This window comes from Anabrus simplex, chromosome X (genome assembly GCF_040414725.1).
Source record: "Anabrus simplex isolate iqAnaSimp1 chromosome X, ASM4041472v1, whole genome shotgun sequence".
NCBI classification, from domain to species: domain Eukaryota; kingdom Metazoa; phylum Arthropoda; class Insecta; order Orthoptera; family Tettigoniidae; genus Anabrus; species Anabrus simplex.
Window position 1 is genome coordinate 191,148,157 of NC_090279.1, and position 14,667 is coordinate 191,162,823.

Here is a 14,667-nt window from a genome sequence, read left to right on the forward strand (position 1 = left end):
CAGTCCGAGAGAGTAATTAGTGGAAAACTAAACTCAAAATCGATGTGGGGCGAAATTTTTGATTGTAACGATTCCAGACACAAAATTTCAGTTGATCCTTCAGGAGCTGGCTGTTGTCTTCAACATGTTATGGATATAATCCCCAGACTTGTTTATCATTATCTAAAGTGCCGATTTTTCTTCAGAATGAAAGAAATCCGGCAAGATTTACAATCTCGAGCATCCACCAAATCTTTAGACAAGCTTTCAAAAGTCCAGTAACCGACAAACTGAGTTGGTAAGTATAGTATTACCTTTAAATAGTTCATGGGTGTTTTTTTTAATATGCTAGGAGTTGTGTTATTTATCTGTATGTGTACACTCGAGTAACCTGTGCTTATCGTAATCTATAATCTTCATTTCCGTATTGACGAATTACACAATTAAATCCTGTTTTTAATTGTGTAACCTGTGCTTTACGTAACATGTGATGAAGGCCGTAGTTCTTATTTCCGTGTATTATTTTTTCCACTGTACTCTGCTGTGGTATTGCAATTGTAATCTCTCATTGTTTTTAAAAGACAGTGTATATACTTATCAGTTATGGATTAATACATTTCCTCTGGCCTCATTCCTCAGAGCAGCTGATCGGTACTGTGGACATACTCCACTCTAGCGCTGCCTGGCGGGGCATGCTTGAACTTGATGAGTCCTAACACTTGTTCTTCTATTCATCATGTTCACACTATACCATTAGGTACTGAATAAGGAGGATACTGTTTAATAATACATCATTGTGATAGTGATTTAAAGATTATTACTTTATCTGTCAATACGGAAACATAACATTTATTTTTTGTGGTACCCCTTGTAGTTCGCGTACCGCACTTTGAATACCCCTGCTTTACACAGTATAACATCACCTGCAAGGAGCCCTGTACGTGATTCCAATTCTTCACCCACATCATTTTTTACATACAAGAAAACAAAGGTCCAATAATACTACCTTGGGGAACCCCTCTCTTTATCATTACATCAAATGGCATCATCACTGACTTCTAACCGAACTGGCTGCAATTTGAATGCTAGCCAATGTCTGTGGGATTTTTGAAATGAAGATTCATGGACTGAAAGACCAAACACTTGACCGCAAAAGCAGAAGAAGAAAAGTTTACTGACAATTTCAGAAAGATAATGCCAGTTTTAGTGTTCATTATTATTATTATTATTATTATTATTATTATTATTATTATTATTGCCACCCAGAATATTCACCAGCAGGACATTTGCCACAGTTATCTGAATTCTGTACCAGATGTAGCAGAATTTTTTTGTTGGTAATAGAGAAGCATTCAACCGAAGTGTTAAGTGTATAAAAGGGATTTTCTATTCTCAACAACAACTCAGTCCTTGCATTGTAAATATAATATATTCTCCATCCATACCTCGCTTTAAAAAAGGCCAGTCTTGGACCTCTCCATCACACCTTAAACTTGTTATTACCGTTTTTTAATAGATTTAAGTGAAGTATTCAGAGACACCTTCAAATGTGGCATATCAATACTTAGTAGAATTAGAGCCGATTTCAAAACTGAACATCTCGAGATATGAAGCTTTTTAAGTGAATCCATGCTTCGTACAAAATCATTCCACGGAAATTCATAGAGATCTAAGAGGCATAGTTCTAGACCTTCTAGCTTATCAAGTGTTGCTATTTCCTTTAGTCCTTCATGACGTAACTTCCGAAACCCACCAACCGACAAGTACCTCAAACCTTGTATATCCTTTAAGTACGACAACCCTTTGCGTGTAACATTGAAATTCATGAATACAGTGAGATTTTTGAGAAGTTTAAATTTGTGGATATCTTTCAAAGTCCTGTCCGTGATCCTCTTACAGTTATCCAGGGTTAGTGTATGTATTAAAGGGCAATTTTCTATAACAACATCAGTGACATTATCATCATAACAATCAGATCCATAAATATTCAACTCTTCTAACTGCTCCATATTTTTGTTTTCGAATATACTTATGATCTGATTTGCATCAACATAAAGCAAGTTAAACAGCGTAAGTGATGTGACAGTCTTCAGTTGAGCAAACTGCTTACTTCTCTCCTTGTTTTGGCACATCCACAAAGAGGACAGACATAATGACTTCAAAGCAGAAGATTTGGCTTTAGCTAAAAGAGGAAGAACACACTCCCCTTTCTTATTGCAACAGTGAACATCCAATGTGTGAAGTGTGTCTTTTTTCCTACACATAAGGTTATAAAGATCGCCGTTTACAAACCTTATGTTCGAAATTTCTAAATGTTGGAGACTTCTGCATTCTTCTGAGACTGGTTTCAAGTGGATATAATCGTCAGTGGTGGTATTTAAAGCAGTAAGTATTAAAGTCTTTACACTCTGAAACTTTCCGAGTATCTTGCTCATTTCCACATCTGAAACAACATCATCTGGAATTTTCAGGAACTCAAGCTTCAGGCATTTCTGCTGCAGTTTTTTTAAGAAGTTAATCCTTATGAGCTGAAAATCACAGAGTACTAATTTCTTCAATTCAGGACAATTCTCAGCTAATGCTTCCAAAACATTCTCAGAATGCTGATTCTCGAAGATTACAGTCTGTAACTTGGGAGAAATTCTCAATATTCCCTCCACCTGTTCATCACTCACATCCTTTTTAGGTGAATACACAATGTGCTTCCACAAACGATTTGTCTGCGATATTCGCCTCCACCGAGAACTCACATTCTGTACTGACTTAACCAAATCCTCATGAGTGCAGTAAGAAAATACTGTTTCCAAGACCTCGTCGGGAAGCATTCTATCTATTGCTGATCCTGTAGCTGCCATCACCTGCAAGAAAAGAAAAGCAAGTACATCTCACAGCTCTTCTGCCATCAAATTTGTTGTAAAATAAGAGTTTTGGCATAGAAATATCATATCCATATCTCTATAAATATTGTAGACAGCTTATATTTTGCCTGAGATCACTTCATTTTACTAAGAAACTTTTCCATGACATGAAAAATTAGAGACCACCAGTTCAATTTCTGCATCAATGTATAGGTATGTATGTAGGCCTATGTACATTTGCTAAAAAAAAAAAGAATGACCACTGGTATTCTATGTTCCTTGCATTTAATATTTGATCAGACTTATTTATTCATCTCCATTGTAGATACACACCCCGCGCGCTGTAGAAAAAACACATACACCCACACACACAAGCGCGTAGCCAAAAGTCACGGGAAGGGGTATCCCTTTAGAAAATGTGCCGTGTATAACCCCTGAGCATTGCGGCTAGCTGTGGCGTAGCTGAGCAGTCAGTCACAGACACAGCATTGCGGATATTACATGTGAATTTGGGTTTCCGAGGCCAATGTCGAGGGTGGATCTTCAATATCGCAGAGAGAATGTTAGAGATTGGGCCAGTTAGGAAGACGTCTGGGAGCGCAAATATCCCGCGTAGCGCATCCCCTCGTAACAGAGCTCCTGCTACAAGGACAGTTCAGTGCATAAGTATACACTCAGCTGTCGCGCACTGCTTTCTCGTTGTGTAGTAACTGTGGTTAGTGGTGGTGTACGTTAGGCCTACCTGTGACAGTATGGAAGGCGTTCAAAGTAGCCTGCATCGTAAGGTGCTAAAGAGTCAGACTCGTGCAGCAATCTTAAACGTTATAGACTTTATGCAAAGGGAGGCAATGGAAGAATAGTTCGTGACAGATTGTACGAAAGTGCAGGAAAGAGTAGCAGCAGCTGTTGGGAGTGTCAGAAAGTTCTGTGGCATGGATTAAGAGCGAAAAACAAAAAGCGATAGAATTAGGAAAACCTATGGATAGTCTGTTTGAAACACTAAACAAAAACAGAATGCGCACAAAGAATATTATTGAACTGGACAACTTTGACAAAGGTGCCGTACGTCGTATTGTTAACAATTCTTGTTTAGATGAAAAATGTTTACCTACAGTTTCAAAAATTTGTGCGAAAAGTTCAAAGGATCCAATACTAGTGTCAAGTGAATCCTTCGATCATTAGGATATCAATGGAAAAAACTAACATTAGCAAGCGCATCCTAAAGGAAAAACATAACAAAAATACAAAAGATTTGTTTATTTGAAAAAAAATTGCCCAGTATCAGGAGGAGGATAGGCCTATAGTATACACTGATGAAACCTATATGCATACGTCCTATGAATCCAGCAAAGGCTGGTTCGATAATTCAATATCCGGTATATCAGCGCCCATGTCAAAAGGATAAGGACTTATATTTGTACACGCTGGCGGTGAAATGGGTTTCATCAAGAAATGTCTGTGAATCTGAAGTCTGGCAGCAAGAGTGGCGACTACTACGATGACACGAATAGTGACACGTTTTTTTTAAGTGGGTGAAAGATATGCTTATTCCTAATCTTCCACCTCGCAGTGTTCTTGTGATTGACTAGGTGTCATATCACAACAAAAAAGTAGATCGTGCTCCAACCTCCAGCTCACGTAAAGTGACGATGAAATGAAATGGCGTATGGCTTTTAGTGCCGGGAATGTCCGAGGACATGTTCGGCTCGCCAGGTGAAGGTCTTTTGATTTGACGCCGTAGGCGACCTGCGCGTCGTGATGAGGATGAAATTATGTTGAAGACGACACATACACCCAGCCCCCATGCCAGCAAAATTAACCAAGCATGGTTTAAATTCCCGACCCAGCCAGGAATCGAACCCGGGACCCCTGTGGCCAAAGGCACGCTAACCATTTAGCCATGGAGCCGGACAAGTGACGATCTCCTGGGTAGTGAATAGGAACATTCCACACCGTGAGACAATGTACAAACAGGAGCTTTATGAGCTTATCAAATTGCACAAGCTGGCACACAAAACCTACGTCCTAGATGACTTCATGGAACAGTACGGACACTCGGTCCTTCGACTGCCCCCATATCACCCTGAATTAAACAGTATTGAAATAATATGGGCAAAGTGAAGAACAGGGTAGCTTCTCACAACGTCACCTTCACTATAGACTTATTACATGTTATAAACCTCATTATTGGTCCGTATTAAAAATTTACAGTTCAAAAATAATAATAGAGGTCTCTGACAATATCTCCTACAATATTTCCTACCTGTACAAAGGGCCACTTCTTCTACGATAATTCAACTGATGTTTCAGTTTCGCCTTTACGTATATATACCTTTGAATGTTTTAATACCTTCATGCTTACAACTTTAACAGTGGCCTTGAACATATTGTGTACATGACATACATTTTTGTGCTTATGTTAACGCCTTCATTTTGTTGGCAATATACGCATTATCACATTGGTGAATCCACAAACAGTTTTATTTGAACCATTTTCTTCTTCTTCTTTTATGTCCACATAGGTTCACTTTAGTCAGTCCGTCGTTTAGATCTCTTTGAAGGGATTGTTCGGGCTTTGTGTTTCTCCCAGTACTTCTTCAGACGCTCCGATCTTTGTGCCCTTTCCTCAGTTGAAAATATGCGTGTTGTCGGTTTGTTTTGTGTAAGGGTAAAGCAGAGATTTTTATTCTTGAGTTTTGTATTCAATTTTATCTTATTTGTGGTGTCTTCTGTTGTAAGGCCTATATCCTTCAGATCTTCTCTTACTTCTCTGATCCATTTACATCCTGTTGTGGTATTTTTTGAGATGAGATTGTGTTGTACTAGTTGTTTCGGAAGTCTCGAATCCTGCATCCTCAGGATATGTCCAAAGAATCCCAGTCTCCTCTTACGCATAGTATCTGTAATGGGTTCTAGCTCTTTGTACACGACTTTGTTAGGTATTAACCGCCACTGTCCATCTTTCTGGTATTTTTTGTTGATGCAGGTTCTTCCAATCCTCCTTTCAATTTTCTAAAGTCTGTCAGTCTTTGATTGTTTATTCAGGTAAAAAAGTGTTTCTGCTGCATATGTAGCTTCCGGTTTTATAACTGTGTCGTGTTTTATTTTTGTATTTATTGATAGACATTTCTTTTTGTAGATATCCCATGTTAATTTTTGTGCTTTAGGTAATCTATTTGTTCTTGTTTGGTGTGAGATTTTTTCATTTAGGTTATGTGTTATTACTTCTCCAAGATATTTAAATTGAGTTACTATTTTGATTTTATTACCATTTATGGTAACTTCTTCTAGTTGTGTTGGGGCATAATTTCTGTTTTTTCAAATGATATTTTGAGGCCAATTTTATTTGCAATGTTTTGAAGTTCTGATATCTGGGTTTTTGCTTCTTTTATGTCCACTGCTAATAATGCTAAATCATCAGCAAAACCCAGGCAATTTGTTTTGATTTTTTAGCCAAACTTTATTTTTGGTGGACATTTCCTAAACCATTCCCTCATTACCATTTCTAGAGCACAATTAAATAAAAGTGGTGAGAGCCCATCTCCCTGCTGTAGTCCAGTTTTAATTTCAAATGTCTCTGATGTTTCACCCCTAAACTTCACTTTTGATTTGGTGTTGGTGAGAGTCAATTTTATCATGTTTATTAATTTGGGGTGTAGTCCAAGGTGCCTTAAAATTTTAAACAGAGATTCTCTATGGATGCAATCATAAGCTTTCTTGAAATCTACAAATGTTATCAACATATCTCTGTTTCTTCTCCTGTTATAGTCCATTATCAACTTAAGACTCATGATCTGATCAGGACAGCTCCTCCAGGGTCTGAAACCTCCTTGATATTCTCCTAGTTCTTTCTCAAGTTGTAAACTTATCCTATTAAGGATGATTATTGAAAATATTTTGTATGTTATGTCTAATCCAGATAGAGACAAGTTGTTGATGGAGGGCAACTTTTGCTGATGTTCCTGCATATTTCCAGATTTCCGCAAAGGTCTGATCTTCTCCTGGAGCTTTGTAGTTTTTTAATTTATTCAGAGCTTGGTGGACTTCCTTTATTGTGGGGGATTGATGTTCTCTGGTGGTGTTTTTATCGGGGTGTTGGTGTCCAAATGAAGGACCAATTTAAACCATTTTAATTAGAACTACGTATTTTTATTGGAGGAAGTTTTAGTCTCTGACAAGATAGTTTCAGTATGATTATTGACAGTGTTCCATTAACATGTTTTTATTAACGTATCAATATTCACATTATATGAACCAAATTTTAGTAATTAGCTAATCTTTTAGCTTCTATTTGTAATATTGTGTACTTTCGAAGATTATATTTTAGGCTGAAGATGCCCTAAATTAAGGGCGAAACATGTCCCAAATAAGTGTTATTGTGTTTATGTAACCACTATAAGTGGAAATAAAGTACTTAATATATGGGTTAATGAACCTTTATTATTTTTGAACTGTTCACTATTGACGACGTAGAGAAACTCGCTAGGCAGAAATTCGTGTCAATACCTGCCAAAGACTGGAAGCGTAAATGTGAACACACAAAGAAGGTGGAGAAAGACTTCATGAGGGATGAGGAACATCTTGAAGACATTATGGAGTCCTTTGCGATCCAGCTGGGAGCTGACGACACGTCATCCGGTGAGGACGACAGAAGTGATGACGGAAGACTTGGTGGAATTGAAGAGCTGTAGTGGACATTATAAAACAAGTATGTGCTTACATGGTGAATATAGTGTCATTATTTTATTATTCCAAGTGCCATTTACGTTATCTTTGTACACATACGTTGTTGCCTTTTACTCAGCATATGTAGACCCTTTATGGTGTTTCTTTTTATGAATTATATTTTGTTTCTGTATCTGAGAACAATTATATACTGTAATTACATATGTCATATCGTTAAGTCACATTTCTTATTTTACGAGAGAACAACAAAATACTGGCATTAAGGAGCTAGAAACAAACGATCATATAGTCTAACGCTGCTTTCTCACCTTATAGCAAAAGTTGTTATTATTATTATTATTATTATTATTATTATTTTGTTTCACCCCCCTTGGGGGTATATTGAATCAATTCTTTCTCTCTGTGTTGTTTTCTTAGTGCCCAGTATTTCCTCATTCTTTCTGATTTTCATTTCCTCTCGTCTTCCGAGGTAATAGATTTGGCTTTTAATGTAGATTTGTTTTCGAACCTTATATTTTCTTCTTCAGTTATTACTTTATCTGTTCAAACAAATAGTGAATTTTCTGTAATTTTTAGTTCTACCAGGTATTTTTCAGTTTCTTTAAACCAGTTTGGTTTTGTTTTGGCTTATGGAAGAAGTCAAAGATTTGTTTGGTTAATCTATTAGTTCATTCTGAGGAGAATATGACCGTAAAATTTATCCTCATTCTTCAAATAGTATCTGAGAAATTTTCAATTTTCTTGTAGTGTGTTTAATTCTTGATGTATATTATCTTATTATTAATATCGAGTTATTTTACATGACATGGCTCAGGTTATGAAGCCTGGTGTCATAGCAAACCATATTCTACACTGTACATCTACAGCATCGTAAAATTAATTTTACATCTAATTATAATTTAAAATAAGGACTACGGCACTACGCAAATTGATTTTGACAGCTACTATAATAAGAGGTTAAATTATGTTCTAAGTCCTTAAATCTAAACACTTCTAATTAAATTCATTTTGGCTACGTATGTCCGTAATTTACAGCTGGAAGGGAATTCCACTAACTGAAAATATGTGGAGTGTTACATGTCAGTTATAATAGGTATTTCGGGTCAACTGTACGTCGCTACAACACTGAGCGAGAACGGGAAGTCAGTGTTCTCGCTCCCACAACTCGGCTTTCTCACTTGCACACTTCCCCTCACCGGGTGTCTTCCTAGCTGGCCTGATCTCTACCACCCACGTAAACCGCCTCACGGGAAGACAACAGGTGTTTACCGAACAGACATCACGTCGCCTCCGCAGAAACATACTGGGCGCTCGACGGGCTACTGTGAGTCAGATCACCGCCCAGCTGGACGGTGGGAGTCAGGAACCCATTTCTACCAGGACTGTAAGGAGGCAACTGCACCGCATAAGCTTCACCAGCAGACAACGAACTCCTGCCCTTTTGCTGACACCTCGACACAATGCTCAACGACGTGCATGGGCCCGCGAACATCAGCAATGGAATATGGAAGTGTGGCGGTGTGTGGTATGGTCCGATGAATCAGGATTCCATTTGTATCGAGCTGATGGATGCGTGAGAGTGTGGGGTATGCCCCATGAAGCTATGGATCCTGCGTGTCAACAAGGTTGTGTCCAGGCGGGAGGTGGCTCAGTTCTGTTCTGGGCGGCGTTCTCATGATCACCATTAGGCCCCATTGTCCGGCTGCAGGGAGCGCTGACAAGTGCACATTATGTGGAGATACTTTCAGACTATTTGCATCCCTTTCTGGCCCTAGAGTACACTGATGAAGATGCCATGTTTCAACAGGATAATGCACCATGTTACTGCTCTGTGGTGGCACGCAGGTGGTTGGAGGAGCACTCTACGGAAGTTACGACAACGGTTTGGCCCTCCAGAACCACCGATCTTAATCCAATCAAGCATTTATGGGATGCTGTCAATGCTGGTGTACGCTCCATGAAACCCGCACCAACTACACAAGGCCAATTGTGGATAGCAGTGCCAGAAGTGTGGGTCCAGATCCCTCCAGAACAATTCCGACACCTTGCAAAGTCGATGCCTCACTGTACTGCTACCGCTTTGAGGTCTCCCAGAGAAGCAACTCATTACCATTACATTCAGTGTCTTCCCATTACTTCTGGCCACTCAGTGTACATATCCCATATATAAGTTCAATTGTTTCTGAGAAAAGTGTACCTGCAAGAAACGTATACAATACAATGAGCTCAATCTTTTTTCTGCGTGACTGTTGCCCTGTTTCTTCAACTCTGTATTGAAGTTTACTTAACAGTTGTTACCTAACAATTGCTATTAATCTAACACTTCAGTTAAAAGTCCCCTGTTCCCAAAAGATTTCTGAATGCGTTCGGCAGTGAGCATCTTTTGATTCCTTACACAAAGCACTCAGAGCGGTTTATTGGAATTGTATTTTGTCACACATGGTCGACATTATTATAGGTTATGGTTAGCGGAGACCGCTAATATGTAGATTAAGATGCAACAAAAGCATTATTATAATGAACAAGAGACAAACGTTATTATAGATTTAATTTGAAATTATGAGTGTGTGCTTGAAAAATAAAAAGAATGGACGGTTATATCACAACATTATTTATATTCTTATAGGAGTGCAATCGGGCTCCTCCACCACCAGAAAAATGTGATAATTCATGTAAACCTTGAATGATTTTTGAGCGTTCTTGATGATGCTTGTTGTTTAAAGGGGCCTAACATCCTCATCATCATCATCATCATCATCATCGTCCCACTCCAGTCGCCCGGGTGTGGCGAATGACCACTGACCAGAATTCAAAACTTGATGATGAAGAATGAATGGATGAATAGGAATTTAAAACAATCAGCAGATCCAACTCACAATATTGAAAGTTAAAAAATAATTCCAAAATAAATCCAGTGACTAGCATTCAAAAAGACAATGATGAACAATGATTATGCGATCCGAACCACAATGCCCCACCTTCCCAACTTAAAACAATGGTATATACTGACCAGTACAGGTTACAGTAGGTGTACAAGAGGGAGGGGAAGGAAAGGGAGGAGTTGTAGAAGACAGGTGGTCTAATGTTCTAAGGGGAAGGAGATTGCAGGCCAAGGGCTCTATTCAGGATCAGAATTCAGGACAGGTGTCTGTGCGAAATCGGTACGAGTCACTCCAGGTAGAACAACAGAGGGAAGATGAGGGACAGGGAACTGTTGCTGAGATGCGTGGAAGTAGGAGGAAGGGAAAAGGTAGGAAAGGGAAATGTAGAGTAGAGGATAGGAAAAGACAGGTGGAACAGGGTCATGGGAAGGAGAAAAGGGAGGAGGAAGTAGCTTCTGCAGCTATCAGGAAAGATAGGGCTGACCAGGAGGGGAGGGGATCAAATGAGGTGGGTAGGGTTGAGGCTCTGGTCATGGGGGATTCCATCGTTAGACACGTGGGGAAAGTGTGTGGAGGAAAGGGAACCAGGGTAGAATGTTATCCAGGAATTAGGCTGAGGCAGATGTTAAGGAAAGTAGAAGAGAGGGAGGAGGGGAAGGAGAAGGTGGTAGTGTTTCACGTTGGTACCAACAACGTAAGGCAAGCTGATATAAGTACCAACATAGTTGGAGATGTGTGGGATCTGGTAAATGCAGCACGGGTGAAGTTTAAGAAAGCGGAGATTGTTATTAGTGGAATACTGTGTAGGAGGGATACTGACTGGATGGTGATTGGGGATTTAAATGAGACTATGGAGTGGGTATGTGGGAAACTGGGAGTGAAATTTCTACATCCTAATGGGTGGGTAGGAGATAGGGATCTGCGCTCGGATGGCCTTCATTTAAACCGCAGTGGTACGTATAAGTTAGGAAATTTGTTTGGAAGGGTAATAGGGAGGTACATTCAGGGAAACGGGATGGCCTAGGGAGCGGTGATAAGGGAACAGGGAACTGGAAATCAAGTAGGGATGACATAAAATTGTTAGTGTTGAACTGTAGAAGTATTGTAAAGAAAGGAATAGAATTAAGTAATCTAATAGATATATATTTACCAGATATTGTAATAGGAGTTGAGTCATGGCTGAGAAATGATATAATGGATGCAGAAATTTTCTCACGGCACTGGAGTGTGTAACAGTTCAACAATAATAAAGGTGTTTTAATTTATTCCACCTATTCAATACTTATATTTTCACTTATAGTTGTTACATAATTAAATTCTTAGTTACATGGGGACATGTTTTGCCCTCAATTAAGGGCATCTTCAGCCTAAATACAATAATAAAAAATACAACTAAATTAAAAGTGGAAGTTAAATACAATCATCAAAAATACAACTAAAATAAAAAGTGGAAGTTAAAAGTTTAGTCTGTTATTAAAATTCGGAACAATAAAAATGTGAAAAATGATCAAATAAAAAGATGCTAATGGAAAACTGTCTTATGATTAAACTATAATCTTGTCGGAGACTAAAACTTCTATTATAATTCTAATTAAAACAGTTCATATAAAATATTGGAAAATCAAAGTGGTAGTAATAAAAAGCCAACGACATGAGGGCGTGTACACAAGCATAAACTTGATTGTCATGAATACAATCTTTTCAAGGCCGCTGATGAAATTCGTAGCAAGTAAGGCAGAAGCGTCTATTGAAAAATTGTAAGAGGCTGTTAGCACCGGTAGGAAATAAAATGGCTGAATCCTTGCCAGAAAATGTCAACAGATGCAGAAATAAGTTTTCTGTAAGAGAAGGAAAAGAAGAAATAAGAAATTGAACGTAAGGAGAGAATTCAGTCTTACATAATTTTGAAACAGATGAGGACTTACATGTAAGTGGAAGTTGTTATTTGTTAACTACTGTTGAGTTGGTTGCTGCCCGTCTGTTGGCTCTGAGTCTGGTGTTATAACTGTGCTGCAGAGGCGGTAGTGAACTCGGAGGGGAAGGAATAGGGGAGTGTGGAAGGGAGGAGAGGATGGGTGGAGTCAAATGTGACGAGGCTGACAAAGGGGCGGAGTCAACTGCATTGCTGGAAGTAGGCCTAATATCTGTAGGTATGGGAGGAGTATTAGGGTTTGAAGAATAACAACTTCCACTTACATGTAAGTCCTCATCTGTTTCAAAATTATGTAAGACTGAATTCTCTCCTTACGTTCAATTTCTTATTTCTTCTTTTCCTTCTCTTACAGAAAACTTATTTCTGCATCTGTTGACATTTTCTGGCAAGGATTCAGCCATTTTATTTCCTACCGGTGCTAACGGCCTCTTACAATTTTTCAATAGACGCTTCTGCCTTACTTGCTATGAATTTCATCAGCGGCCTTGAAAAGATTGTATTCATGACAATCAAGTTTATGCTTGTGTACACGCCCTCATGTCGTTGGCTTTTTATTACTACCACTTTGATTTTCCAATATTTTATATGAACTGTTTTAATTAGAATTTTAATAGAAGTTTTAGTCTCCGACAAGATTATAGTTTAATCATAAGACAGTTTTCCATTAGCATCTTTTTATTTGATCATTTTTCACATTTTTATTGTTCCGAATTTTAATAACAGACTAAACTTTTAACTTCCACTTTTTATTTTAGTTGTATTTTTGATGATTGTATTTAACTTCCACTTTTAATTTAGTTGTATTTTTGATTATTGTATTTAGGCTGAAGATGCCCTTAATTGAGGGCGAAACATGTCCCCATGTAACTAAGAATTTAATTATGTAACAACTATAAGTGAAAATATAAGTATTGAATAGGTGGAATAAATTAAAACACCTTTATTATTGTTGAACTGTTAAAAATTTTTCAATACGGACCTAAAATGAGGTTTATAACATGTAACTGGAGTGTGTATCGTAGAGATAGGATAGGAAAGGTGGGAGGGGGAGTTTTCATTCTGGTGAAAGAAGAATTTGTAAGCTACGAAAAAGTTAAAAGATGAGACACATGAAATTCTAGGTGTAAGGCTCATTTCTAAAGATAATAGGCAACTTGATATATTTGGAGTGTACAGATCGGGAAAGGGTAGCACTGATGCGGATTCAGAATTATTTGATAGGATAGTCAGCTATGTGGGAAACGACATGGAAAGAAATGTGATTGTAGCGGGAGATCTGAATTTACCAGATGTCAATTGGGAAGGAAATGCGAACGACAGGAAGCATGACCAACAAATGGCAAATAAGTTAATATGGGAAGGACAGCTGATTCAGAAAGTGATGGAACCAACCAGAGGGAAAAATATTTTGGATGTGGTGCTGATAAAACCAGATGAGCTCTATAGGGAAACTTAAGTAATAGATGGTATTAGTGATCATGAAGCTGTTTTTGTGGTAGTTAAAAATAAATGTGATAGAAAGGAAGGTCTTAAAAGTAGGACTGTTAGGCAGTACCATATGGCTGATAAAGCAGGCATGAGGCAGTTTCTAAAAAGTAACTATGATCGGTGGAAAACGGTAAATAAAAATGTAAACAGACTCTGGGATGGGTTTAAAGAAATTGTTGAGGAATGCAAAAACAGGTTTGTACCTTTAAGAGTGGTAAGGAATGGTAAAGACCCACCTTATTATAATAGAGAAATAAAGAGACTAAGAAGGAGGTGCAGACTGGAAAGAAATAGAGTTAGAAATGGCTGTGGAAGTAAGGAGAAATTGAAGGAACTTACTAGAAAATTGAATCTAGCAAAGAAGGCAGCTAAGGATAACATGATGGCAAGCATAATTGGCAGTCATACAAATTTTAGTGAAAAATGGAAGGGTATGTATAGGTATTTTAGGGCAGAAACAGGTTCCAAGAAGGACATTCCAGGAATAATTAATGAACAAGGGGAGTGTGTATGTGAGGATCTTCAAAAGGCAGAAGTATTCAGTCAGCAGTATGTAAAGATTGTTGGTTACAAGGATAATGTCGAGATAGAGGAAGAGACTAAGGCCAAAGAAGTAATAAAATTTACATATGATAACAATGACATTTACAATAAGATACAAAAGTTGAAAACTAGAAAAGCGGCTGGAATTGATCAGATTTCTGGGGATATACTAAAGACAATGGGTTGGGATATAGTACCATATCTGAAGTACTTATTTGATTATTGTTTGGCCGAAGGAGCTATACCAGATGAATGGAGAGTTGCTATATTAGCCCCTGTGTATAAAGAAAAGGGTGAT

The 14,667-nt window shown here is 38.2% G+C and overlaps 1 protein-coding gene across 1 annotated transcript in view; it reads right to left on the reverse strand.

Moving 5' to 3' along the window:
• Positions 1-314: 314 nt before the first annotated feature.
• The window catches only part of LOC136886108 (F-box/LRR-repeat protein fbxl-1), a 30,089-nt gene continuing 15,736 nt past the window's right edge, over positions 315-14,667 (reverse strand). Inside the window, exons 2-3 of the mRNA XM_068230545.1 lie at positions 449-2,837; positions 315-370 (exon numbers count right to left, since the gene is read on the reverse strand). Coding sequence (XP_068086646.1) covers positions 1,479-2,834 — 1,356 coding nt within the window. The 5' untranslated portion in view covers positions 2,835-2,837 and the 3' untranslated portion in view covers positions 315-370; positions 449-1,478. The remainder of the gene's footprint in view (positions 371-448; positions 2,838-14,667) is intronic.